A 25,492-nucleotide genomic window follows, 5' to 3' on the forward strand; every position below is an offset into this window, starting at 1 on the left:
TTTGTTTTGTCAGTCTTTTTTTTTTAAGTGTTTGCACACTGTAACCATAACAACACTCTTACCAGTCCTAACTAGTTTCAGCTAACTAACTAGTCTAGCTTGTTATCTAGATTCTTCTCAGTAATACAGATGAAAAACAATAAGTTTTTCGATAGCACTTTGTCCTCTATCTTTGTTTTTCTCGCTTGCCCCTAACTCGCGACCTGATTGGCCTGAAGGTACATAAGCGCCCGAACGTCACTCTTGGTCTCTCTGTGCTTATTTTTTTCTTCCTGCAAAGTCTTCCTTCTTAAACATTGTAAGCTCATGTAAATTCTGTCTTTCTTGTGGTTGCTTGTCTTGTAGGATTTAAAGCACGTGACGGAGGTTAAGCGTGAAAGCACGTGAAACCTCAGCAGTCGCTAACGTTGTAGAGCGTCGTTCTTAAACACAATTCCTTGTTTTAATTTCTGCAGGATATTTGGAGATCGTGAAGCTTTTGCTGTCCTGCAGTGCCGACGTGGCGTGCAGAGATAAACAGGGTTACACACCTCTCCACGTAGCTGCTATCAGCGGCCACATCGACGTCGTCAAGCACCTGCTCCGCCTCGGCGCCGAGGTAAAAACCACGGATTAAACCGTTGTTTCAGTTTATACCCTTTTATTCCGTCTACGAGCTAATATCCATCACATTGCCTAACATGACAACACATTAAATACATGTGCTGGAAATCTGCTGATTTTTGAAGCGGCAATATGTAAAGTTTAGTGCGAGGTGATTGCGTTGGAAACAGTGATGCGTCTTCCTGTTCACCCCCCCAAAACACAACCCAACCTCTCTACTGAAACTAGATATACTTTTTGAGTCGCCTTCTAAGAAACAACACACAGGGCGGGGCTAATTTCAGGGCCAAAAAAATGCAAGCGGAAGCCTTGAATAAAGAAATGAACATGATTCATCACACAGAATGTTTGTAAATGACAGTTTCTCTGAGGTGTCTACGAAATAGTGTAATTAATACAGGTCTACAAATCATTTTAAAAATGACTAATTACAACTTTAAAAAATGTCCTTAAGAGCATTATTCTGGCAGATTATGTAACAGTTGCATAAAAGAACGCTCGGACTGCTGCTGTAGTTTCGATCGCTTCGATAGCTGTACATTGTTTTGTTCTGTTTACAGATTTGTTTAAGACTCTAATGAGAATGTTAATAAATATTTATTATATAGCTGCTTTGATGAAATTGGCTGTAAAAATAAAATCTTGTTTCCACCAGATGGACGAGGTGAATGCGTTTGGGAACACATCTCTGCACATGGCGTGTTATAACGGTCAGGAGGCTGTGGCTAACGAGCTAGTGAACCGCGGCGCTAACGTTAACCAGGCTAATGCCAGAGGCTTCACGCCACTTCACCTGGCCGCCGTGTCTACGAACGGAGCGCTGTGTCTCGAGCTGCTCGTCAACAACGGCGCCGAAGTCAACATGCAGGTCGGGAAATCTCATTTGTTTTGAATTAACCTCCTTGAAGTGAGTTTTATTTCACCATTCAGAGATTCATGATTTTACGTTCATGTTTTCAAACGAATCGAGTGTCTACGTATTCAGACATTTTACTTCAGATATTCAGAAACCTGTGTTCAGTGTGCTGATTTCAGCGTTCAGGATCGACTAGACAAATACACGTTGCAAAATTCAATACGGAAAAAATTTGAGTCGAACATCTGGGCTACTCGGGTCCTCCCTCTCTCATAGCATTGTCTGCCTCTCTCACTCTATCAGCAGAACACTCTATCAGCAGAACACTCTATCAGTAGAACGCTGTGAAGGCAATCGTGGGTTAGAATCAGATTAAAAAAAGTTTAAAGAAATTAAAGAAATTTTAACTATCGTTTATCCTTTATCAGGAGGCTGCAGATTGAGTGTGGGGGAACCGAGCCAATTATAATATGGCACATTTGATACCTCTTTGTGGTTATTATTCATTTTCTCTCTCTCTCGCTCTCTCGTTCTCTTTCTCTCTCGCTCTCTCTTTCTAATTCTCTCTCTTTCTCTCTCTCTCTCTCTCTCTCTCTTTCTTTCTAATTCTCTCTCTTTCTCTCTCTCGCTCTCTCTCAGTTCAGTTTAGCTCACAATAATGACAAATAAAGGAATAGAGAAACAATAATGAATAAAAAAACATTAAACATGAATAAATATTAATTAAATTAACAGATGTATAACAGGAAGAAATACAGTATTTGATTAATTTATATAAATTACATATTTTATATACATACACATATGTGTCTGTCTATCTGTCTGTCTCTCTCTCCCTCTGTCTGTCTTTCTCTCTGTCTGTCTGTATCTCTCTCTCTCTCACTCTCTCTCTGTGTGTCTCTCTCTCTCTCTCTCTGTCTTTCTCTCCCCCTCTCTCACTCTTTCTCTCTCTCTGAGCGAGGGTGTGTTTACGACTTGTACACTGAAGAAATGATTCAGCAGTTTGAAAACGTGAATTTGAAAACGTGAATCTCTGAACAGTGAAATAAACCTAATTTGAACTTCAAAAGGAAGTTTATTTAAAATAAATGTATATGATCTACTAGATTTCTATGTTATGATTTCATTGATCTTTCGTTTTCATTAGTAAAAATTCACTGGCTTTTGAAAATGAATTCTTTATGCCAGTTTTTTTGCCTCCACACCGAGGTTACAGGTCAGATTTGATTTTTTAAAAAAAAGCTTCTGCTGAGATGTTGTCGGATATCATTTGGGGAAACCGTCGACATAGTAAATATTTGTAATTGATATCTATAGCCCGTACTATTTTAAAGAGAGTTAGTTTAGTGTGCGCTGATGCATAATGACAGTATAATAAGTTATTCTATATAAGCTTTATTACTGGGATATTAATGTTGCTAATGTATAACATTGCTTACTTTTGATTATTTCTATCTTTCAGACTAAGGAGGGGACGAGCCCTTTGCACATGGCCGCCGTTCACGGCCGCTTCACTCGATCACAAATCCTTATTCAAAATGGTACCACTTAATATTACTCTTTAATACTCTTGCACACAAATCCTTGAAAATGACAGAGGAATCATTTCCCAGGTTTCCTTTTGCCTTTCACATTCTCAGCTTTTTCCCCAGGACCTGTCCTGTTCATAATCCCAGAAACGCAGAAACACATATTGACAGTATTCCTGCTTTTGTTCACACTTAAGCTCACCTGGAACAAATTTCCAGATCAAATTCGCCGTGATTGCTTGAGAAGAAGCTTATCTATGTACAGTATAATATAATATATTTTCTAATGCTAATGATCGTTTTTTTTTTTTCATAAAGCAGTTTAGACCAAAAGTGAATAATATTGTCCTGGCAAAAAAAAGTGTCAGTTGAATTGGATAAAAAGATAAGGATGTTTTATTGTAATAATAATAATAATAATAATAATAATAATAATAATTTACCACCGTCAGTGATAGTTTCTCTTTATCAATAAATAGCAATTTATTGCTTTATCAATGTACGGAAGACTGAATTGAATTGCATTACTGCGAGAATTAATATAATTTTCTACTGCTCAGATATACAGTATGGACATGTTTGTGTGTGTGTGTGTGTCCTAGGTGGGGATATAGACTGTGTGGATAATTATGGCAATACTCCTCTTCACATTGCTGCTAAGCACGGCCATGAGCTGCTCATCAGCACGCTGATGACTAACGGTGCTGACACGGCCAGGTAACACCACACACACACACACACAATTAATTTTTAACACTTGTACTCAGCTTAGCAATAAAACATGGGGGACACAATATAGTAACACATTTTAACCTTCAATACTGTATTATTCGGAGGCCAAGCACCAAAAGGTGCGTAGTTGTTATTATACCATTTCTTAATACCTTTTCTTATTATTCTTCTTCTGCCTCTTCTTCTTCTTCTTTTTGTTCTGGCTAGGGTGTCTATGGCAGCCCATAGAACCATCTGGTAAAAAGTTGTGAAATTTGGAACACTGATTGGGGAGGATCTAAGGAACATTCTGACCAAAAGTGTTCCCAAAGTTCTAGCGCCACCATCGGGTCAAATTTGGGCCTAATTTGGAAGTACATTTATGGTCAGAACTTTTGAACCATGTGTCCGAAATTTAAAAAGTATCCCTGGATTCCCTGGGTCGAGACGAGTTCAATGCACCCTACGATGTCAATTTCCGCCTAATTAGATTTTCTGCCATTTTGGATTTTTCGAAAGCTTTTTTGAACTTTATTTCCACTCCAAATGGAATCTGACAGCGAAGCTGCCAAACAGGAAGTAAGGTTGTGTCTCAGCAACGACTTTGCACACTGACACAAAAAGTGGTAGGCAGCTTCAGGACCATGAGTTGAGGCTATGCAACAAATTTTTGTGCCATTGCCACCTACTGGTCAAAGGTTACAATAATATGCTTCTCCTCCAAACTTTGTCCGATCATCACCAAATTTGTCTCACATCATCTCGTGATTTGTCTAAACAAAAGTTATCAAAGGAACTCTGATCCAAACTCTGACCCCTTTGCCTATAGTTATGGCTCTGCTTTCCTGTGATTGCTTATGCAACAATTGTATCACCTCTGTGAATGTGTGGCTCACCGAGTCTGGGTGCTTGGCCCCCAAAAATGCTGCTTGAAGCTTTAATTATTATTATTATTATTATTATTAACGTGGACTGTTCTGTGTTTCTTTTTTTCAGACAGGGGATTCATGGGATGTTTCCGCTGCATTTGGCCGTGCTCTACGGGTTTGCAGACTGCTGTCGAAAGTTGCTCTCCTCAGGTGAACATCTTAATATGTGCATAGTTTCCAGACTATCAGTCACTCTAGGTAAAAAAAAACAACAACAAAACATCTGGAAAGACAGTTCTGAAAGGGACATACTTGTGGAACCAATCACTTAATCGCTCCTTCACTGCAGTTTGCTCCAAAAGTATCGGAACAGCTAGTCTAATTCTATTGTTTTCGTTATACGTTGAAGACATTTGGGTTTGAGATCAAAAGTGGAATACAAGACAAAAGATCAGTATTTCAGTTTTATCTAGACGTGTTAAACAACTTGGAACACTGCACCTTGTGTTTGAACCCACACATTTATTTCAAGTGATCAAAAATATTGGAACGTGTGACTGACAGGTGTTTCTTGCTGCCCAGGTGTGTCCTGTTAGATTGATTGTTTAAACAATTAATAGCTCTGAACGTTTTGCCTGTGAAGACCGCATTTGTTGTTAAAAAGGATAAATCGACATGAAGACCAGAGAGCTGTATATGGGAGAAAAGCAAGCCTTTATGAAGCTGAGAAAGGAGGGAAAATCAGAGGCATTTGTATTTTATTTTTATTTTATTTTTTTATCTCAAACCCAAATGTCATGAATGTATAGCAAAAACAAAAGAATTGGCCTTGCTGTTCCAATACTTTCAGTCAGGACTGTAGATGCTTAAAATAGAGGCAATTATCATGAAATAGGATAAGATATTTTACTTAGAATTAGTAGGAATGTCTAGAAAAAAGCTTAACAATTTTATATGTTTTTTGTTTTTATGATTATTTTATAATTAGAAATATGAAATTATAGTTATATTTAATTATAGAATATTATAGTCATTAATATTCAAATGTATTCATATGTTAATTCTTGGAAGTAAAATTCAGACGCACTTTATATATTCCTTACTCACTATTGATGTGTACACTTTAGGAACATGCTGTTTTTTTAATGAAACAGTTGAATTATGTTGAAATGTGTGATTAGTGTGTGTGTGTGTTGCAGGCCAGCTGTACAGTATTGTTTCGTCACTGAGTAATGAACAAGTCCTGTCTGCGGGGTTCGATATAAACAACCCGGACAGTCTGGGGAGGACCTGTTTACACGCTGCTGCGTCGGGAGGGTACGACATCACGACACTCACTTAGAGTACACACAGTTATAACTCAGGAAAACATTTTAAAATTGCGATCAGTTATGGGTGTGATGGCTAACGATGTGCTTTGTCCGACAGAAACGTGGAATGTCTTAACTTGCTGTTGAGCAGCGGTGCTGACTTGACCAAGGCGGACATAATGGGAAGGTAAATTATTTAATTAAAGGTGCAATAGTCGAATTTTTTTATTTCTTACTAGTACAACTAACCTAGCAAAACCTGTAGAATACTATAAAAAGTGACTGTTTAAGCTGTTGCCTCAAGCACAAGTGTGTTACGGGCTTCGAAAACCTGTTTGGGAAACTGCCTTCCAGTCTGTAGCGTTTGATTGTGTTTGGACGTGCCTCTTGTCAGTGATTTTGTAGCCACGCCCCGTCTGAAATCGGCAAGAGCCCAGCACACCCAGGTAATTCTCCTGCGGGCAAAACATCACTCCATGCTGTGTGTGTTAGTTTCTGTTCTCGCTCATGTTATAGCACCTATAAACAGTCGTTCCCTCCCCAGCCTCTCTATTTTTCTTTCTCTCTCTTGACGTTAATAAGACAAAAAAAACAAACAAACATGAGAAACAGCAAAGTAGCGTAAACTCCTCTGTCCCGAAGATGCCGGAAAACTGTGAAAACAGTTACAGGTTCACCTCTGATTTTTACAAAGCACTGACACTGGAGACTCCTTCCATTCATGTTACATAAACATCTCCTTACTTTATGAAAACTTTTTAACCATAATAACGATTACAGATCCGTTTATGCGGCGTGTCCACCGTACAAGTCCCTGCGAACGAGCAGTTACTGTTGAAACGATAACGTTACGTTTACGTCACGTCTCAACACCTTCATGTTAATATACATTTAAAGATCATTAACGTGTTAAAAAACACGTATAGAACGAGCATGTATGTAATAACCAGAGCGCCACGTGCGTAATTTGCGTCTCTTCAGAACTCCGCTGCACTATGCGGCAGCTAACGGGACATACCAGTGCACTGTAGCGTTAGTGAGCTCCGGAGCCAAGGTGAACGAGCTCGACCTGAACGGATGCAGCCCTCTGCACTGCGCTGCTGCCTCACACACTTTCCGCAGGTATGCTACACACACACACAGATCATAAATATAACTGTTCTTCTGTTTAGCTTAACAAAGGTTCAGTAAATATTCATTCGTTTAATCGTTAATTAATGATCTCTCAGTCTGACCTTAAATGTTGAATTGATTAATTGATTAATTGATTGATTTATTGGTCTGGATCACTTTTGAGTTAGGAAAAAGGTAAAAGACAGAAAGAGTTCAAATTTTGACGATTATTTGGACCATAAATGTTTCTTTGTTTTGCCCAAATTCTTACGCAGACCATAAAATATAATTGTTTATATATATATATATATATATATATATATATATATATATATATATATGTATATATGTATATATATATATATATATATATATATATATTTCTATTTCTATTTCTTTTTATTTTATTTAATGCCTGTTTACTTTTGTAAAGTCATATCCCATTTAAAAAGTAGACTTGCATTCATTATCACTAACTATTGCATTTCAATGATTTTAAAAAGAAATTTTAATTGATCAAAATGGGAATAATATAGTACATATAGCAAGAAGCAAATGTACAAATAATTAATTTATGACTTAAAATTTCAATTAATAATGAAGTAATTTAACGAATGAATGAAATTATACTTAATGAATTAGTCGGTACAGTTTGTCTGAATTTACAGCTGTTATGGATTAATAAATTGGGATTTTGTCCATTTCCTTCCCTCCAGAACTGATGCTGACGATCATCAGAGCGACATTCGAGATAAAGAGGCTCTGCTGTAGGTGACACCTTTTAATTTTCTAAAATTATTTGCTGAGAATGCTGCAGTGCAGCAGGAGCTCAGTGAGGGGTGTGTGTGTGTGTGTGTTCAGATGTTTGGAGTATCTGCTGGATAACGGAGCTGATCCAGGACTCAGAGACACTAAAGGCTTCAGTCCAGTTCACTATGCAGCTGCCTACGGCAACAAACACAATCTGGAACTGGTGTGTTTTACACACGGGGGAGGGGCAAAAATATCATTACAGTACTGATGTGCACAAAAATTCAGTTTTTTTATAATTTTATTTTAAATAAATAAAAATATATATATGCAATATTTGTCGCACTATGTGCAATATTTCAGTACAGTGTGCTACTGATATTTGTTGTCCTATCACTCAACCATATATTACAGCAATAATACAGTAATTTGAGTCAGTAATTCATCTATTTTGGAAATTAAGGAAATGGAACCTTATTTTAATTAATTAATTAATTAATTAATTAATTATATATATCTTGGCTGTATTTTTATGAGCTGATTTATTTTAATTCCGTGACTTGATCTGTTTCTCACAATTTGCTTTGCTTACATTTAGCTCTTAGAAATGTCCTTTAACTGTGTGGGAGACGTGGAGAGCAGTTTCCCCGTCAGCCCTTTGCACTTAGCTGTAAGTGTCTGTTTATAACATCACACACACAAACACACACGCGCGCGCACACACGGGTCAGGTTGAGAAGTGTATCCGTTTTGACTTAATGAATAAATAATTTACTTACTAGCGTGCGATTGTTACGTGATCTCCACAATTCCAAGATGGTGGAACTTACCACCATCTGCTCATTTTAGGAGTAACTGTTAGAGGAATAAATATTTTTTCAATGTACTCCTCTGAATCATGGCGTGTTATGTCGTGTCAGAATCAGAATATCCGTATTTCTTATTTGCGTATCGCAGACGGCGTTCACGCTGAAGCTCGCACTTAGTGGGAATTATGAATTTAATATTTAATATAATCGTTTTTTTAATAAAAAAGGATATATGCATTGTTAGAAATATCCGGAGACTTGTGTACGAGGTGTGACATTTTTCAGACGCTTTTGTGTAATAATGCAGTTCTGAATTTACCTGTTATGTACACTTTTCAGTCCACATTTATTTATTTCTCATATTTCTACTTTAATATTGTTCTAAGTCATTGACATGGTGTGCATGTTGTTATTAACATCTCACTGAGTAGGGTGAAGCTGGATGATTGACTATGATATGTCTGATGTGTCTGATCTGTGTCCTGGAGGTGTGTAATGGTCAGTGCGAGGCTGTGCAGCTCCTCTCGGAGACGTTAATGTGTGTGGATGTCCGGGATGGCGCGGGACACACGCCTCTGTACCTGGCTGCTCGGAAAGGCTCTGTGTCTTCTGTGGAGGTTCTTCTGTCGCACGGAGCCTCATGTTGCATCCGAGAACACACCGGAAAACGGACACCGCTTCACGTAGCAGGTTCGACTCTCGGGCTCTGTCTTTTTTGGTTTCAGAGCTGAAGTAAAGTTTTCAGAAAAATATAAGGAGATTCATGACATTTCAAAACTATTTCAGAGCCAATATTCCAGCAAAAATAATAATGTGTCTGTTTTTTTGGGACATTTACCGGGATGTGACGTCTCATTACCTCATTTTGGAGAAGTTATAGTGTATAAAAATTGAACTACAACACATCTGGCTGCACATGGAGGCATTTTATTCCAATTTGAGTGCTCGTTTAGTTTGCAGGTTTGAATAGTTGTGTGGTGTAGTGGTGTATTGTGTATTTTTTGGTCCTGCGTGCGTTTAAAAAAAGGTTGTATTTTTGTCCTCCGTCTCACAGCTGCCAGAGGACACACTGACTGTTTGTACGCGCTGTTGAGCCGAGCGGACAGAGATGACCTCATCGACCTCACAGACAGACAGGGACAGTGAGTACCACTCTCCAATCGGTTGCCAGCTTCACTAAACGATCCTCCTCTCGGAAGTCTTTCGTGTGAATGTGACGTGGGTGGTTTGTGTGCAGGACGGCTCTGATCTTGGCTACGCTGGGCGGTCACGTCGACTGCGTCCACATGCTACTCGAGAGAGGAAGTAAACCCGACACAGGGGACAGACGCAGTCGCACTGCACTACACAGAGCGGTGAGTGTGTGTTCAGGTTCACAGGAGCAGGTGCTTTATGGGCAGCTGTGGGTCAGGTGGTAGAGCGGGTTGTCCACTAATCGTAGGGTTGGTGGTTCGATTCCTGGCCTGCATGACTCCACATACCGAAGTGTCCTTGAGCAAGACATGGCAAGTTAGCACCTTGCGTGGCAGCTCTGCTACTATTGTTGTGTGTGAATGGGTGAATGAGACACAGTGTAAAGCACTTTGGATAAAAGCGCTATATAAGTGCAGACCATTTATTCTTCAACCAACCTGAGACAGAACCAGAGCGGTCCCAGTGACAACAAACAATAACAACAAAAAATTATTTTGATTTTACAAAATGGCGTCCGTGCGTGTGTGTGTGTGTCTGTGTTTGTGGTGTCACGTGATGCCAGCCCCGATCCCGAGTATTATTAGTTTCAAACAGGGGCGGAGTTAGTGATTTACCTTATCTTTTCCTAGTGCTAAGTCCGCCCCCAGCTACAAAACACTGTTCAGCTCAAACCCTTGTTAATGGACGGACTGCTGAGAGAAAGTTCTAGATTTCTGATAATTTCTGCAGTGATAAAATGGCGTCTCGTATCTGCTTGAGATCAGTCAATAACGTGTGTGCGTGTGTGTGTTTGTAAGGCGGTGCTGGGCAGCTTGGAGTGTGCGTCGGCATTGTTAGATCACTCGGCCTCCCCGCTGTGTCGGGACGTTCGGGGGCGGAGCTCTCTGCACTTTGCTGCCTCGTGTGGTCACACCAAGCTCCTGCAGCTCCTCCTCATCGCCGCGGCTCAGACCGACCCTCTGGACTCTTTACTGGACTACAGCAGATACACACCTGCTCACTGGGCTGCTTACCATGGTGCGTGCACACACACACACACACACACTGAGCCTGTTCAACACATTCAGTCAGTACAACTTCATCTGGAGTATGCAGCAAGAAATAAAAAAAAAATACAGTTAAAATGATCTCTAATTAATAATCTTGTTTAAGGAATATTGTTCAGATCAATAATCTTATTTCTAATTAATCAAATAACAGATTTAAAATGATTAAACTAGATATTAATACTACTACTACTACTACTACTACTAATAATAATAATAAGAGGAAGAAGAATGGTCAAAACAAAAATATTTCTCTGTAAATAATAATGACGTTTACACATTTTTTTAGTATTATAATATCTTAATAATGTTTAAATATCTTTTTAACATATACATTTTTCATTCTATTTTCAGGGCACAAGGACTGTTTGGAAATTTTACTTGAATATAAACCATTAAGTATCCAGGAAGGGAATTCCTTCACCCCTCTGCACTGTGCACTGTGAGTGATTTAACAAGTATTTTGCCTTAATTTATCATTTTTTAAGACACAAAGACACAAAATAAACCAAAGAGCACAAAAATAAACCTTTCGTTGGTTGTTGGCGCAGAATGAAAGGCCACGATGCTGCTGCTGAGCTGCTGGTAAAAACAATGGGCACCGAAATCATCAACCTCAGAGACGCCAAAGGAAGGTGGGGAGAACGATGTGTTTATGTGCATGTTGTTGTTATTATTATTATTATTATTATTATTATTATTATTATTTACATCTGAGCTTCAGATGTATTTCCTGGGAAAGGTGCGAAATGTGAACTACTGCTGTTAATTTCACCTGTGAACACCAAAATATTGTTATAATATCATATTTTGAGGTCAGCATATGAACTTTTATCAGAGCCATGGGGATAAATCTGTATAAATGTACCAGCGATACATCAAGTGACCAGATATTGATTATTTTTGGTCCCTAATATCAAAATAGTGATATCACTTGTGTTCCTGTCGGACTTTTTTTGTAACAGAACTCCACTGCATGCAGCTGCTTATTCAGAGAAAGTGTCCGGGTTGCAGCTGGCTCTTTTCTGGGGGTCAGAGGTCAACTTGGTGGATTATGAAGGACGTTCGGCTCTGATGGTGGCTGCTGAGAACGGCCAAATGTCTGCTGTTGGTACGGAGACACTCCACTACTCATGTTCACCGCTGTTCGGAGTACAGCATTACAGAAGTTTTTATATATAATGTGTGTGTGTGTGTTTTGTAGAAGTCCTCCTTCAGCAGGCCAAAGCAGATCTGTCACTCCTGGACATCAACAACAACACAGCACTGCACCTGGCCTGCAGCAGAGTAACACACCTTTTATTGACTTTATATACATACATACATACATACATACATATATATATATATATATATATACACACACACATATATATAGTCCAACACAGAAAGACAGAGAGAGAAAAAGAGACGCAGATGGAGAGACAGACCCACAAACAAGCAGACAGACAGACTGACAGAATTATTACAGAGTGACACATACAGTCAGACAAAGAAAGAAGGATATTTAGACAGAGAGACAGACAGAAAAACAAAGACAGACCGAGACACAGACGAACAGAAGGACAGTCTGAGAGACAGACAGAATTATTAACGTGTGGTAATAAGATAGAGGTAATAAGGTAGAAGACTCCTGTGTGGATAAATAACGATATTCATTCTTTCTTATTGCAGAGTCATGAGATGTGTGCGCTGCTGATTCTGGCTGAGATCGACGATCCTTCCCTCATCAACGCTACAAACAGTGCACTACAGATGTGAGCGCTCACACATACATCTAACGCATATTTAAGAGCGTCCCGACCACATGATTAATTTTTTTCTCACTTTTAAATCTTGCGCTAGGCCGCTCCACCTTGCGGCGCGGAACGGTCTGGCCACCGTGGTTGAGGTGCTCCTTAGTCGAGGTGCTACTGTACTGGCTGTAGATGAAGAAGGTTAGGACTCCATTTTGTTTCTTTTTTTCTTTTACTGTTCAAAGTAAAACAATATGAAATAAAAAAAATAAAAAAAGAGGTGAGAGGATGTGCTTCAGTGCTTCAGCCTTGTTATATGAGAGATAATAACTTATAGATAATAACAGTTTGTTTGTAAGGTGAATCGTCGCAAGGGTGTCAGAACACTGCAGATGTTCTGTGACATGAGGATAAATCATAAGCTAAACATGAACAACAGGTGAGGATCAGAACCAGGAAACAAGGAACTCGAAAAACAAGGCTCGGAATTAACAAGACAAACGCATAATAAGACCCAGCCTGATTAAGTAGAACACGGAAGAGGAGAACACATTAGAATAGACTAATGTAAGAACCGGGGCGGAGACAAAAGCACAACAACACAAGAGCAAAATGTGAAAATTACCCTAATAGCAAAGAACCTCCATCAGATATATCTTAAAACAAAATTAACTTAATAAACAGCTGTATTTGCAACAGCGCGGTTGAATTCTGAATTCTGATTGGTCAGTAGGTGCTGCTTAATTCACAGGTTTATATTAATGCACTTGTTCTAATAGTTTCTATAGTAACAGCTCATTCACAGGGTGGATGTTTCACTAATTATAAACTGTATCGAGAATGATACAGTGAAGTTTATTTGTACGGAGACATTTGTATTTAACGTTTATGGAAGGAGTCTCCAGTGTCAGCACTTTGTAACAGAGGGAAAGCTGTAACTTTTTTTGTTTGTTTTTTGTCCGTTTTTTGTGGGGTTTCTGTAACATTGACAAGCTGTGTTTTTTTTGGGGGGGGGGGATTATGGTGGGGGTTATGTCTTATTAATGTATTTTGTAACTGCGTTAGGTTGCACTCCGGCGTTGGCGTGCGCGCCGAACAAAGACGTGGCCGAGTGTCTGGCGCTGATCCTCTCCACCATGAAGCCTTTTCCTATTAAAGATGCCGGCATCAGCGTGTTAAAGCACTGCAGCATCGCTGCCAACCATCATCCTTTACCAAACGGCTACGCCAAGGAGCGCCATGGCACCGTAGGGCTTGACAGCTGAGACACACACACACACACACACACGCCTTTCTCACACCTCTATACCATCTATATAACCTACAGCCATGTTACAAAGCCAGGAATGTACCACTGTATGTGTGGGGGTGGGGGGAGTATTTTTCAGTGAACAGACCTGTGCATATGCAAATATTTGCTCCTTTTCACCTCAGCACCATGAAGACAGCATTTAATTTGATCGTTTTTTAAATTTATTTATTTAGATCATGGGAAGGATGCAAGAATCTGTGTCTTCTCTGTTGAGATATTATTTTTTTTTTACCTGAGATGGTAGAATGAAGATCGTCTACACATTTCTACAAACACAATTCTAAAGTCGCAGCCATGACTGGGTGTCTCTCCGTTACGTCATCTGCATCACATCAGACCTTCACCTTGAATATTTTATTCGAATAAAATAAAATAAAAAAAACAAAACAAAACGAAACAAGACAAAAGTCTGGTGTGAGGTCTGGCAAACAATTTGAGAGACCATAGCTCCACCCTCTCATTTGCTATTGGCTCGCGCATCCAACATTTACATATTAAAGGATTTAGATTATTAATCTTGACGTAAAGCAAACTCACATTTTCTCCAGGGATAATTTATTCCGTTCGATGTCTGATTGAAATGCTGATAACTGCGACTTCAGAAGATTAATGACTTTAATTTGTTTATTTTTTTATTTCCTGAATATCTCTTAACATTTTAGTGAAGTCCAGTGCCTCTGCTAATGACGAGTGTGTCCTTACTGTCCGTTACACACTTTTCTTTTTTTTTTTACTCTCGTTAATTTAAATGTTAATCTCCTGCAATTCTCCTAATGAAATGAGAGGAAAACATCAACACACACACACGCACACACACGCACACACACTCTCTCTCTGTGCATCAGGTTCAAATGGCCTCATTCTTTATTTATTTACTTGTTAATGCCTTGGTTTGCACTTTTATTTTCCTCCAGAAGATACCTGAAGTGTTTGTAAAGTAGGGCTGGCCCGAACAGCATTTTACAGGATTCGTGCTCACAAAGTTAAAAAAATATATATTTATGTGTTTATATAATGAGATAATTATGTTCGTGTCTGCAGTTCAACATATATCCAATAGGGGGCGTATACGATGTATTAATAGTGTGTATATAAATACAGTACGTGTGACAGCACAAATGAACTGAAGTCACACCGGGAGATGTTTTTTTTATTATTATTAATTTATTTATTTATATTATTGCACAAACATCAATAACGTGATCATAAACAAATAATAAGTGAGACGCTGCGTCCGACGGTGCGATATATAAAGCTGTTGTTTGGCTAAAATCATATCAACAAACACTTGTTTACTTTCAGCGAACTTTATGCCTACGAGAGTCGTACAGTTTCAGTAGCTGTCCAACAGAGACAGTTTTTCTCCCTACGGCGTTTTTAAGCGATAATACATTGGATTTGGTTTTTAAAAAATACTATTATATGACTTATTTGCTTGTATTAGATTATCTGAGATTCAGGGATACGTATCAACACGCTCGTGTTTAATGTCTTTGGTCATTAGTTACGGTTATATTTCTAAGTAGCGCTAAATAGACGAACGAATACCTGTAAAAGCGTCATGAGCGAATACCAGAGTGTTGGACTATTCGGGCCAGCCCCGGTGTGAAGGTTTTCAGTCACTCGTGACTTTCTGTCAAATACGAGACACTACGTGGTTTTTGTGTTTCAGGATCGCTGCTATAATTACGCTGCCTTTGTCGATTTCTCTTTGTTTTTGTTTATTGTTTTGTTTTGATCTTGTTTGTTTACGAGCAATAATCATCCAAGCGATTGCACATTACCTCGTAACAGCTTTTCTGAATACTGGCACAGAAAAACTGGAATATTTGCACAGAGGACGGAGAAAACGTTTGCACACGGCGGCAGTCAAGTGTATGTAAAAATAAGACAAATCGTAGAATTCATAAAGTGTGCACGTTCCGGTTATAGAACAGAAGTGGTAACAAGAAAATATATATTTTTTTAAACACCTGAGGGGATGACTCCATGCTGACGGTATAAATGATAACTGTTCTACGTTCTTCAGAGGAACAAGCTTTAAAGGGATTTATCATCCTAGATTAACATCATCTGCAAACAAAGATGCTTATAAAGTAAAATCTGCCTTTTAGCCTTGAAATTCCTGTATGCACTATTGCATTGCATTACACCACCTACACACAACAGTGTGTGTTTAGAAAGAAAAAAAACCACTCACTCCAAGGCTTGGACCATGACCCTCACACACACACATATACTTGCCCACTGAACCAATTGAGCAGACAGTAGAGAAAGCCTGTTTTGCTGACGTTTATTTATCCGTGTGACCTTCCACTCCCAGGTCACTGCTGATTTACACCTGTAAATATATAGACGTTTAAATATACCAGTGCTACGGCAGCAGTGGTGGTGTCGTGGGGTGTGTTGTCATCATTTGTGTGGGTCAAACCCCCAAAAAAGCCAGGTTTCTTTACTGCAAGTCTTAAATCACACGCAGAGACATCAGCATGAATAAAGCGTGTGGCTTATTTCATTATTTGTTAAATTCACACACACTTTTTTATTTTATTTTATTTGGAAGGAAGTTACCTGGGTAGGCAGCATAAAGATAACGTTTTTTGTTTTTTAGTTTCTTAAACAAGGAAGTCCAACAATTCTGAACCCGATGGCTTGGATTCATTACAGCCCGGTCGATGTGCGTTAAGGCCTGAACATTGTCGCTCATACACACTTTAAGGAGTCAAACACATCATTAAGTGCATGCACAATATGTTTAAAATAATCTGATAATCTAATTCACATGGAATAAAATCTATCGATCAGCGTGATATAGCTAACATGATTGAAATATAGTTATTATTTTGGACAACACTGGAGACTGTGCGTGTGTGCAAACGTTTAACGGTTTCAACAATGGACAATACACAAGCGAGTTGTGAAAATACCATATTGAAAATGTTTACGTTTCAAGTTGTACGTTTACGTGCAATAACACACATATTTATATAAATACCTCATAAAGGTAGCAAAGCCAGTGTGTGTGTGTGTGTGTGTGTGTGTGTATTTGTCATCATGTAGAACTTGAATGTGTGTATATGTGTACACAAACATATATCTTAACACCAGGAGTCTCACATATATTCCTGAACGATGGATTCCCAGCAGCACGGAAACTCTGAGATTTACGCTAAACGTCACGGCGGAATATTTCACTCAGCTGGTCTAAAGACGATAAACAAATACGATGTGTTACGATTAAAGTGTTCCACCAAATTTCAAACAAGCACGAGAACCATGTTGATTTAAGCATATTTTTTTTTTTTTACATTTTATTGAAAATTATCAGCCAAGTAGTGTTCTTTAGATCATTTGCCTTGCATTATTTAGCTGTTCTGTATTTTTTTTTTTTTGCCTTAAATGAAGTATTTTAATCGAATCTTCGACAATCTGTATTTAAAGGGCTTTTAATATGAACGTTACAAGTTTGTGTTCACGTATTTGAGTGTGCGTGTGCTTTGGTGTTTTTTCCTCTCATTACAGTACGAATGAATGCTCCTACAACATACTACACTCATTTAAATACTCAAGGGCTTCTCAGAAACCGACGCCATGTTTTCTTTATCTGTGTTTCAAAAACACACACTGTGTTCTATACACTACACTTTGGAGTCTAAATCAAACTGAAGTTTTGCACTAAATGGGAAAATAATTTTTTTTTTGGAATTCAGAACAGAAGGAAAGCACATTTTAGTAAAAGATTAAAACATCAGCTGAACAAGATACTAGACGCTAGCTAACTGTAGCTACTAGCTAGCTAGACAGTAACTTTTCCCATTTCAACAAATTCAATTCATTTTTTAATCATTAATTTTTTTCCAATCTGTTCGTCCTCATCTGCTTTCTGTTGTTTGGGTTTTTCCACCTGGAAAGATACGAGCGCTTCATGAGCGCTGCTTCTTCGTGATTCTTGGAAATGAGTTAACTAATCTAGCTGCCTAAATTGAATTTCAATTCTTTCCACACCACTAGGGGGCATGGTTATAGCAAAACACAGCCCATTGATGAAAAAAACTAGAACCCCCCCCCCCCCCCCAGGATGCTCTGCTGGCTCTGCCCCTTTCCCCGCTACCTAAAGGTACACAATAAAAGCATTCAGCCTTCTAAGCTTTATTTATCGGCGTGTTTTAATAGTATTGTGTAATACTTTCTACAATACACGCTACTGCACTATTTTTTACTCCTTTATATTCAGCTCATTATACCTCAACTTCACACACACCAAGGAAAAAATAATCAGTACTTATATGGTAGCTAATGCGTCGATGCTCTGTAGAACGCTAACACGGCACAGGACGAAACGAGCGGGCGTGTTAAACAGTTAAATAAAGTTCAAAGCTGCTGTATCGTCTATAAATATCACCGTGTCATGTTTTTTTTTAATGTATTTGTTTTTTGTTTCTTTTGCTTTAAGCAGAATTTATTTTTGTGTGTGTGTATAATTATCCAAAAGATCATTTTAAGGCATATTTTGAGCATTTGTAATTAACACCTATGTTGAAAGTTGGTGATGGAGTGGGGATGGGTGAAATGGGTAAAAATACTACACCATTTTGTCCAGAAGTTTTATAATTTTAAATATTTCATGAACTGTCTAATTACTGCTTACAGTAAATAAAAGATTTATAAAATCACAGACACCTGATGAGGACGAGGACGATTCAAGTGTATCATGATGATACTGTTTCACATTATCGTGAAATCGTATCATCGTATCGCCTGGCCCCGAACGTTTACTCCGGCAAATCGTTTGAAAATGAGAACGTTGATTTGATTTGACGGCCATTTATTTATTTATTTATTTATTCTGGTGCACTTTTTTCGAAAGAAAAAAAGAGTTACTTGTAGGGCCGGGCGATACATTGGTATAACATCGATATCGTGATAAATGATTACGCAATACACTTTTCTGAGATATCGTCGGTACGGTGATGTATTTTTTAAAGTTTGTAACAGTAAACGGTACTGAACGGATGTCGCAGGTATTACGTTTTTTATTTTTTTTATTTTTTACACGTAATATTTGTCTTTATACGCATTAAAGTATCGTCAAACTCAGTTTAGCATTTTTTGGTTTATTATATTGCTGTTTTGCAGACAGTTTGTTAGCTAAATTATATATCATGATATGCATGGTATATCGTAGAAATTTCCTGGAGTAGTCTACCAACTCATGACTGATGGTGGATTTTAGTTTAATCGATGGGTTGTGGTTGTTTAACGTGGCCTCAAATTCCTTGAACTCATCTTCGGAGTAAGTCCATACTCCCCAGATAGCATCTAGATATCTAAAATAGTGAAGGGGCTGTTTGGGGCATCCGGCTAAGGCTGAAGCCTCCCATTCTGCAATAAAATTGTTGGCGTAGGCTGGGGAAAACTTCTTGCCCAGTGCCGTGCCTTTGATTTGTAGAAAAAATTCCCCGTTAAACTCAAAATTGTTTCTGTTTAAATGTATCTGTAAAAGTTGGATGAGCTCTTTATCTGGCCTGGAGGCATCAGGGTTTTTTTCAAAAATGTTTTTGATCGCCTGTATTCCCTCTTGGATGTCGATGTTTATGTATAGGCTATCTATAGCCATGGTGAAGAGGATGGCCTTTTGTGGAATTTTCAGTCCTTTCACCTTATGCACAAAATCGTACGTGTCCCTAATATAGCTAGGGTGGCCACTCGACAGGGGATTCATGTAGAAATCTAAGAATTCGGCTGTATAGTATGTTTCGCTGCCGCAATCAGATACTATAGGCCTTCCTGGGGGAATTTCATAGGGTTTGCTCCATTTTGCTTGGTCTTTGTGTATTTTAGGGAGCATGTAGAACCTCCTGCTTCTCGGTTCGGCGTTCCCCAGCAGGTAGGATTTTTGTTTTGTGTTAATATATTTTTTCCCATACAGGATTTGGGCTATGTCTTTGACCATGGGTATAGTGTCTAAGTAGATAGGTTTGTCCAATTTTCTCTAATATTTGGGGTCGTTCAATTGTTTGGATCCCTCCCATAAATATTGTTCCTGGTCCAATATTACGATTGAACTCCCTTTGTCTGCAGGTTTCATGACAATCTGTTTATTGTCCTGTAGATGTTTAAGAGCGTCAGTTTCCTCAAGGGTAAGGTTTGGCTCTTCCTGGGACAGTTTAAAACATTTGTAACCCTCTTACCCCGTATGGCCGAAAAACCGGCTTGCCCGTCTTTGATCTATTCCCGTAAGGATGATATACCATGCCAAATACCCGTAAGGCCGATATAGCGGCTTTACAGTGTAAACGTTATCCCCGTAAGGCCGGTGTACCGGCATTACTCTGCTATGATTCCTTACTTATTTAATTATTATTTTTTAACCCGGAAGGTTGATGACGTCATGACGTCACGACGTGATTACGTTATTACGCCGGCATTACGATGAAGATCCAAGCGTGAATATTGGTGTAATAGTAGAAGTGAACTAAAAATGCCAAAGCGAAAAGCTAATCGTGTTCCAGCTAAAGTTACACCTACAGTGAACACAGGTACATCTAAAACAGTGAAAAAAAAAGAAAACCTACACAGTTACACAGGCGAGAGCGAGGATTCTAGATAGTGACAGCAGTGAAAGTTCAGGCGATGTTGAAACCGAAACCGAAACTGATAGAGACGCAAACTCCTGATTCAGACCCTGATCCGTCTTCATCTTCAGCATCAACCAGTGCGACTGACACTGCAGGGGTCTGGAGTCATAACGGGAGCATTTCTGTGCATTCGTGAAAACACTACCTGCTGGTCTGATTATCACCAGAAACTTGACTTTTGGCGCTAAAATGCATCTATTTATTTATTTATTATTTACTTGAATTTATTCAAAGGTATTGACCACACTGATGCTCGTATGGTACTTCTAAATGAGTATAAGGATTTTAGCGAGCATTTTTCGTCATTTCTCTAGTTAAGAATTGTGCTCTAAGTGGAGTAAAAACACTGAACTGCTTCATTTTCAAAGTAATATTACACAAATACATTATTATAAGTTGTTGCAAGGCCTAAAAATGTTAAAATTAAAATGGGGCCAATTTTGGCCTGGGAACTCAGGGTTGGCATGCTGTTTCTCTGGGGAATATAGGGTTGTGGGACATAATACTGTGGGAACTAAGGGGTAAGAGGGTTAAAAACGTTTTAGATCCGTTTCAAATAATGTGCGTTCTGTGGGTAGTTTGTCTGCAGGAGTGGTCCATTCAGATTTGGGTGTGAATGGAGGGGGATTTGAATCTGTGTCGTTTTGGAAATAAGCTGCCAATTTGAGTCTCCTGTGGTACTGTTGTAGGTCGAATCCTGTTTGTATTTCGTGTTGTTTTCTGCCCGTTCTGCCCGATGGAATAAATGTCAGACCCTTGTCGAGCAGGCTTTTTGTCCTATCGCCCAGCCCCTAGTTACTTTGTGGATTTTGTTGCTTGTTAGTGTGAATGCAGGGACGGATTTAAATAACTCTAGTTCTCTTAGACGTGGAAGTTGGCATCAGGCCTTTAATATGGCCGGCGTCTTAGTAAAACCGATCAACAATCCATGTAGCAACCTTAAACTGTTAGAGATACGTGTTACTGAGTGATGTTTCGTGTTATCAAGTTCGCACACAGCTACATGTCGATAATCACGGTACTCTGTTAAATCCTAGTCAGATTTGAGATCCTCTAAAAAGGATTTTAGAGAGTTCAGCGAGTTGCAGAAGTTGTTTTTCCACCCGGTGATACAAGTTATTATTTCGTGTTAGGTAAGATCAGCAGACGTCGGTCGTTCTACTGAAAGACGTTGGATTTGGATCTGTCGCGGCTCCTTTGCTCGCTCCTCCTGATTCCCATTTAAAAAAGATTTTTTTTTAATTTGGAAATTGCCTAATTTTATCTAACAAACAATAAAGTCAGGTCCTGGTGTAATTCTTTAGGTTTCACAAGCAGTATATCGTTATAGTCCAACATCGGTGATAAAAACACAAATATTACGAAGCTGAGGAACAAATAATGATGTAAATACTGAAAAGGGGGGGGATTAGTGACATCTGTAAGACTGTTTTCACACTCAACCACAGACTGACGTTATTTATAAGAGTCCTACAATAATACAGAAAAGTGCTGAATGGCGTCAAATGTTCGACGTCCTGACCAATCAGGTCACAGTTTAGAGGCGAGTGTTAGGAGCTGCTTCCTTCTTTCCCATATCAGTAAAAAAAATGTAAATAAATTTCTCCCCAATTCCTAAAGCAGTTATTTATTAACGTGTGCTTTTTTTCTTTCTATCTTTAACATGTCAATACATGTGCGTGTGCTGAATTATTCAAAGAGGTCAGAGAGAAGACAGATCTTAACCGTGTTTTTATAACTGCGTTTGTGTGAATGAATAACAGGAGTTTCACGGATGCAGTAGTACAGTGTAGTCTGAGGCATGGTTGTACGGTGTACACGTGACCTTGCACTGCCTTTAACGAGTTGCCAAGAAAAAAAAAAACACAGCAAAGTTGTAGTGACGGATTAAAAAGCAGAAGGTGGGTGGATTTGTAAATGTCTGGACGTCTCCACCGAGCCACATCATACGGAAACGTCAAAAGTGTGTGCCACACTTTCTGAAACTGGCTGAAATTTGCACTAAAACAGGAAGTTGCGTGATTAATAAAATAATGTCTCATTATTGAGATGTGTATTTCTGGTCGCTTTGTTGTTTTTCCTCTTTGCACGGTGGGACATGTTTAGACGTCAAGCTCAGGATTTTTCTCTCTTTATTTGTAATTATTCCTGGTGTAGTGTAATAGCGTAAAGTAATAACGTAGGCATGTGTCGATAATTAGTTAATACGGTTTGTGTGAATATCGATGAGGGAAAAAAGAGCAAATGAATTCAGCAGACTTTTTATGTCTATTCAATATCAATAGGAAACCCATATACAGTATGACCGTTGCTATGGCAACATCTCAGAGGGCGTAATTCATGCTGCCTGTTTTTACAAATATTTACCCCACTGCTTTCATCTGTGGAGCTGGAGGCGGGGCTATACTGAGCTCTGTTTCTGATTGGTGTGTCGGTTTTCAAAGCGCTCCACCACTCACAGAGCTTCCGGATCGGTGTCATTAATTAATTAACCAATTACTGAAATAAGTTAAAAAATTCAGCAAGAAAAGACATTGTGCTACATGAATCAGGATACAACACATCTGCGTTTTTGCTAAGCACACAAGCACGTAAATAGAGACGGTTATTTATTTCAGCAGCTACTTCAGTGTTTCATGTCAGAATCATTATTTCAAAGACAGGAAGAAACACAGCTCCCCTGTTTATTTTTTTAAATATAGTAAACAGTTTGAAATACTTTGAAATAGATACTTTGACATAGAAAGTTTACAAATGAAAACATGTCCCTTAAATACTTTATTTCTGAAGGATAAACTGTCAGGACTGGATTTTGTAAGTTATTTTGGGAAAAATCCCACATTTACCTCTATGGACATTTTGTGTCCCGCTTTACTTGAAGAGTTAGTTTAAGGCAATAAAAATGTCTTGTTTTGTATTTTGGATCAAATTTATTTGTAATTTGCCTTAGAAGTAAAAAACGTAGATGCAAATATCGACTGAGAAGCTGAAAGCAGCCAATTGTAAGGCTCGGTACCACCCCCAAAGGAGCATAGCCAATCATAAGATAAATAAAGACGTGTTCTAGCATCAGATTATTTTGCTGCACTTTCACACTTAGTCCATTATCGAGTCTAAATCAGAACTAAACTGATTTTTTATTGGTTTAGTGTAGGACTGAAAACGTCCTCATAAATCTCTTCCATTTTTTGTTCAGAAGTACAGCAATAGAAAAAATATAAACAAACCTTTACAAATGAAGTGCATGTAGAACTCACAAAACTCACCCGAGCACGGAGAACACGGAGCCTGAGCTTAAATAAACAATGAGATAATTACGTAAATAATGAGTTTCAAACACTTTGTGTGTCACATCCGCAGTGTTTATTGTCTCTGCTTTGTTCGTAACTCCAAATCTCCAGGAGGAGAACACACCAGGGTTCTGTTGAAACTCACTTCACATTGACTCACTTCACACTGACTCACTACACAATCACTTCACACTGACTCACTACACAATCACCTCACACTGACTCATTACACACTCACTTCACACTGACTCACTACACACTCACTTCACACTGACTCACTACACACTCACTTCACACTGACTCACTACTCAATCACTTCACACTGACTCACTACATAATCACTTCACACTGACTCACTTCACAATCACTTTACAGACTCACTTCACAATGACTCACTACACAATTACTTCACACTGACTCACTTCACAATCACTTTACACTGACTCACTTCACAATCACTTTACAGACTCACTTCACAATGACTCACTACACAATTACTTCACACTGACTCACTTCACAATCACTTTACACTGACTCACTTCACAATCACTTTACAGACTCACTTCACAATGACTCACTACACAATTACTTCACACTGACTCACTTCACAATCACTTTACACTGACTCACTACACAATCACTTTACAGACTCACTTCACAATGACTCACTACACAATTACTTCACACTGACTCACTTCACAATCACTTTACACTGACTCACTTCACAATGACTCACTACACAATCACTTCACACTGACTCCCTTTACACTGACTCATTTCACACTCACTTTACACAGACTCACTTTACACCGAGTCACTTCGCGCTCACTTTATTCTGAACGATAAAATCGGACTTAGACTTCTGGTGATGTCTTGTTTATCTAGTTGGAAAAACGTATTTTAAATGTAGGCTGTAATTTTACACATCAGCCTCACACACACACACACACACACACACACACACACACACACACACAGAGCCATCCTTCAGCTCATTCATGAAACTTGTTGTTGATTTGTGTGTGCTGATCGCAGGAACCAAGATGTGTTTGGAAAGTGTGATATAAATGAAATAACTCTGTTATTAACCTGCAGACTTCTTTTTTTTTTTAACCACAGCGTTAATGTTTGTTTTTATACCGTCTGATGCAGACGATGACTTTTTTCTGTGGCTTGGAACTGATTTAAATAAACAGCGGATGCTTAATCCACGTGAAGTCCTTGTGGTTTGTTCTCATCACTTCACCGTATTTATACATTTTGGATTGTAAATGTCTGATCAGTATGGGTTATGATATAATTCTCTTTTTGGTAAATATTCTGTACAGTGGGTTTTTTTTTTTTATAATGAATCCTGTCCAGTGAACACACTGAACATGTGACAGGAGAATGTTATTGCATCACAAAATACAAGAGCCAATCACAAAGCCAGTATGCAAATATGTCACACACTATCAGGTGTACTTCTACAATTTGCATATTAATATAATCTGGATTTCTCAAAGATGGAAACATAATGTAAAAAAAATATATTATTCAATATAAAAAGTTATGATTACATTTCAGGTGACAACTGTCTGTCAAAAATGTATAATTCATCTACTTAGTTTTTAGGTTTTAATCCATGACACCAGCTTTTAAGTATTATTATTTTGTTCGAATACATTAACTGTTTGTATCAAGTCATAATTTCACACACGTAACTTCCATTTATATAACACACAAG

At 38.5% G+C, this 25,492-nt stretch overlaps 1 protein-coding gene across 1 annotated transcript in view; it reads left to right on the forward strand.

Annotated features, from left to right (window-relative positions):
* Positions 1-25,492, forward strand: part of ankrd52b (ankyrin repeat domain 52b) — a 29,100-nt gene extending 3,608 nt beyond the window's left edge. Inside the window, exons 7-28 of the mRNA XM_053652710.1 lie at positions 456-598; positions 1,259-1,471; positions 2,922-3,000; positions 3,591-3,705; positions 4,696-4,778; positions 5,768-5,885; positions 5,997-6,065; positions 6,860-7,000; positions 7,708-7,758; positions 7,853-7,964; positions 8,340-8,411; positions 9,039-9,240; positions 9,605-9,692; positions 9,788-9,905; positions 10,542-10,761; positions 11,145-11,232; positions 11,342-11,425; positions 11,756-11,901; positions 11,995-12,077; positions 12,465-12,547; positions 12,636-12,727; positions 13,592-25,492. Coding sequence (XP_053508685.1) covers positions 456-598; positions 1,259-1,471; positions 2,922-3,000; positions 3,591-3,705; positions 4,696-4,778; positions 5,768-5,885; positions 5,997-6,065; positions 6,860-7,000; positions 7,708-7,758; positions 7,853-7,964; positions 8,340-8,411; positions 9,039-9,240; positions 9,605-9,692; positions 9,788-9,905; positions 10,542-10,761; positions 11,145-11,232; positions 11,342-11,425; positions 11,756-11,901; positions 11,995-12,077; positions 12,465-12,547; positions 12,636-12,727; positions 13,592-13,791 — 2,600 coding nt within the window. The 3' untranslated portion in view covers positions 13,792-25,492. The remainder of the gene's footprint in view (positions 1-455; positions 599-1,258; positions 1,472-2,921; positions 3,001-3,590; positions 3,706-4,695; positions 4,779-5,767; positions 5,886-5,996; positions 6,066-6,859; positions 7,001-7,707; positions 7,759-7,852; positions 7,965-8,339; positions 8,412-9,038; positions 9,241-9,604; positions 9,693-9,787; positions 9,906-10,541; positions 10,762-11,144; positions 11,233-11,341; positions 11,426-11,755; positions 11,902-11,994; positions 12,078-12,464; positions 12,548-12,635; positions 12,728-13,591) is intronic.

This window comes from Ictalurus furcatus, chromosome 21, assembly GCF_023375685.1.
Source record: "Ictalurus furcatus strain D&B chromosome 21, Billie_1.0, whole genome shotgun sequence".
Taxonomy (NCBI): Eukaryota; Metazoa; Chordata; class Actinopteri; order Siluriformes; family Ictaluridae; genus Ictalurus; species Ictalurus furcatus.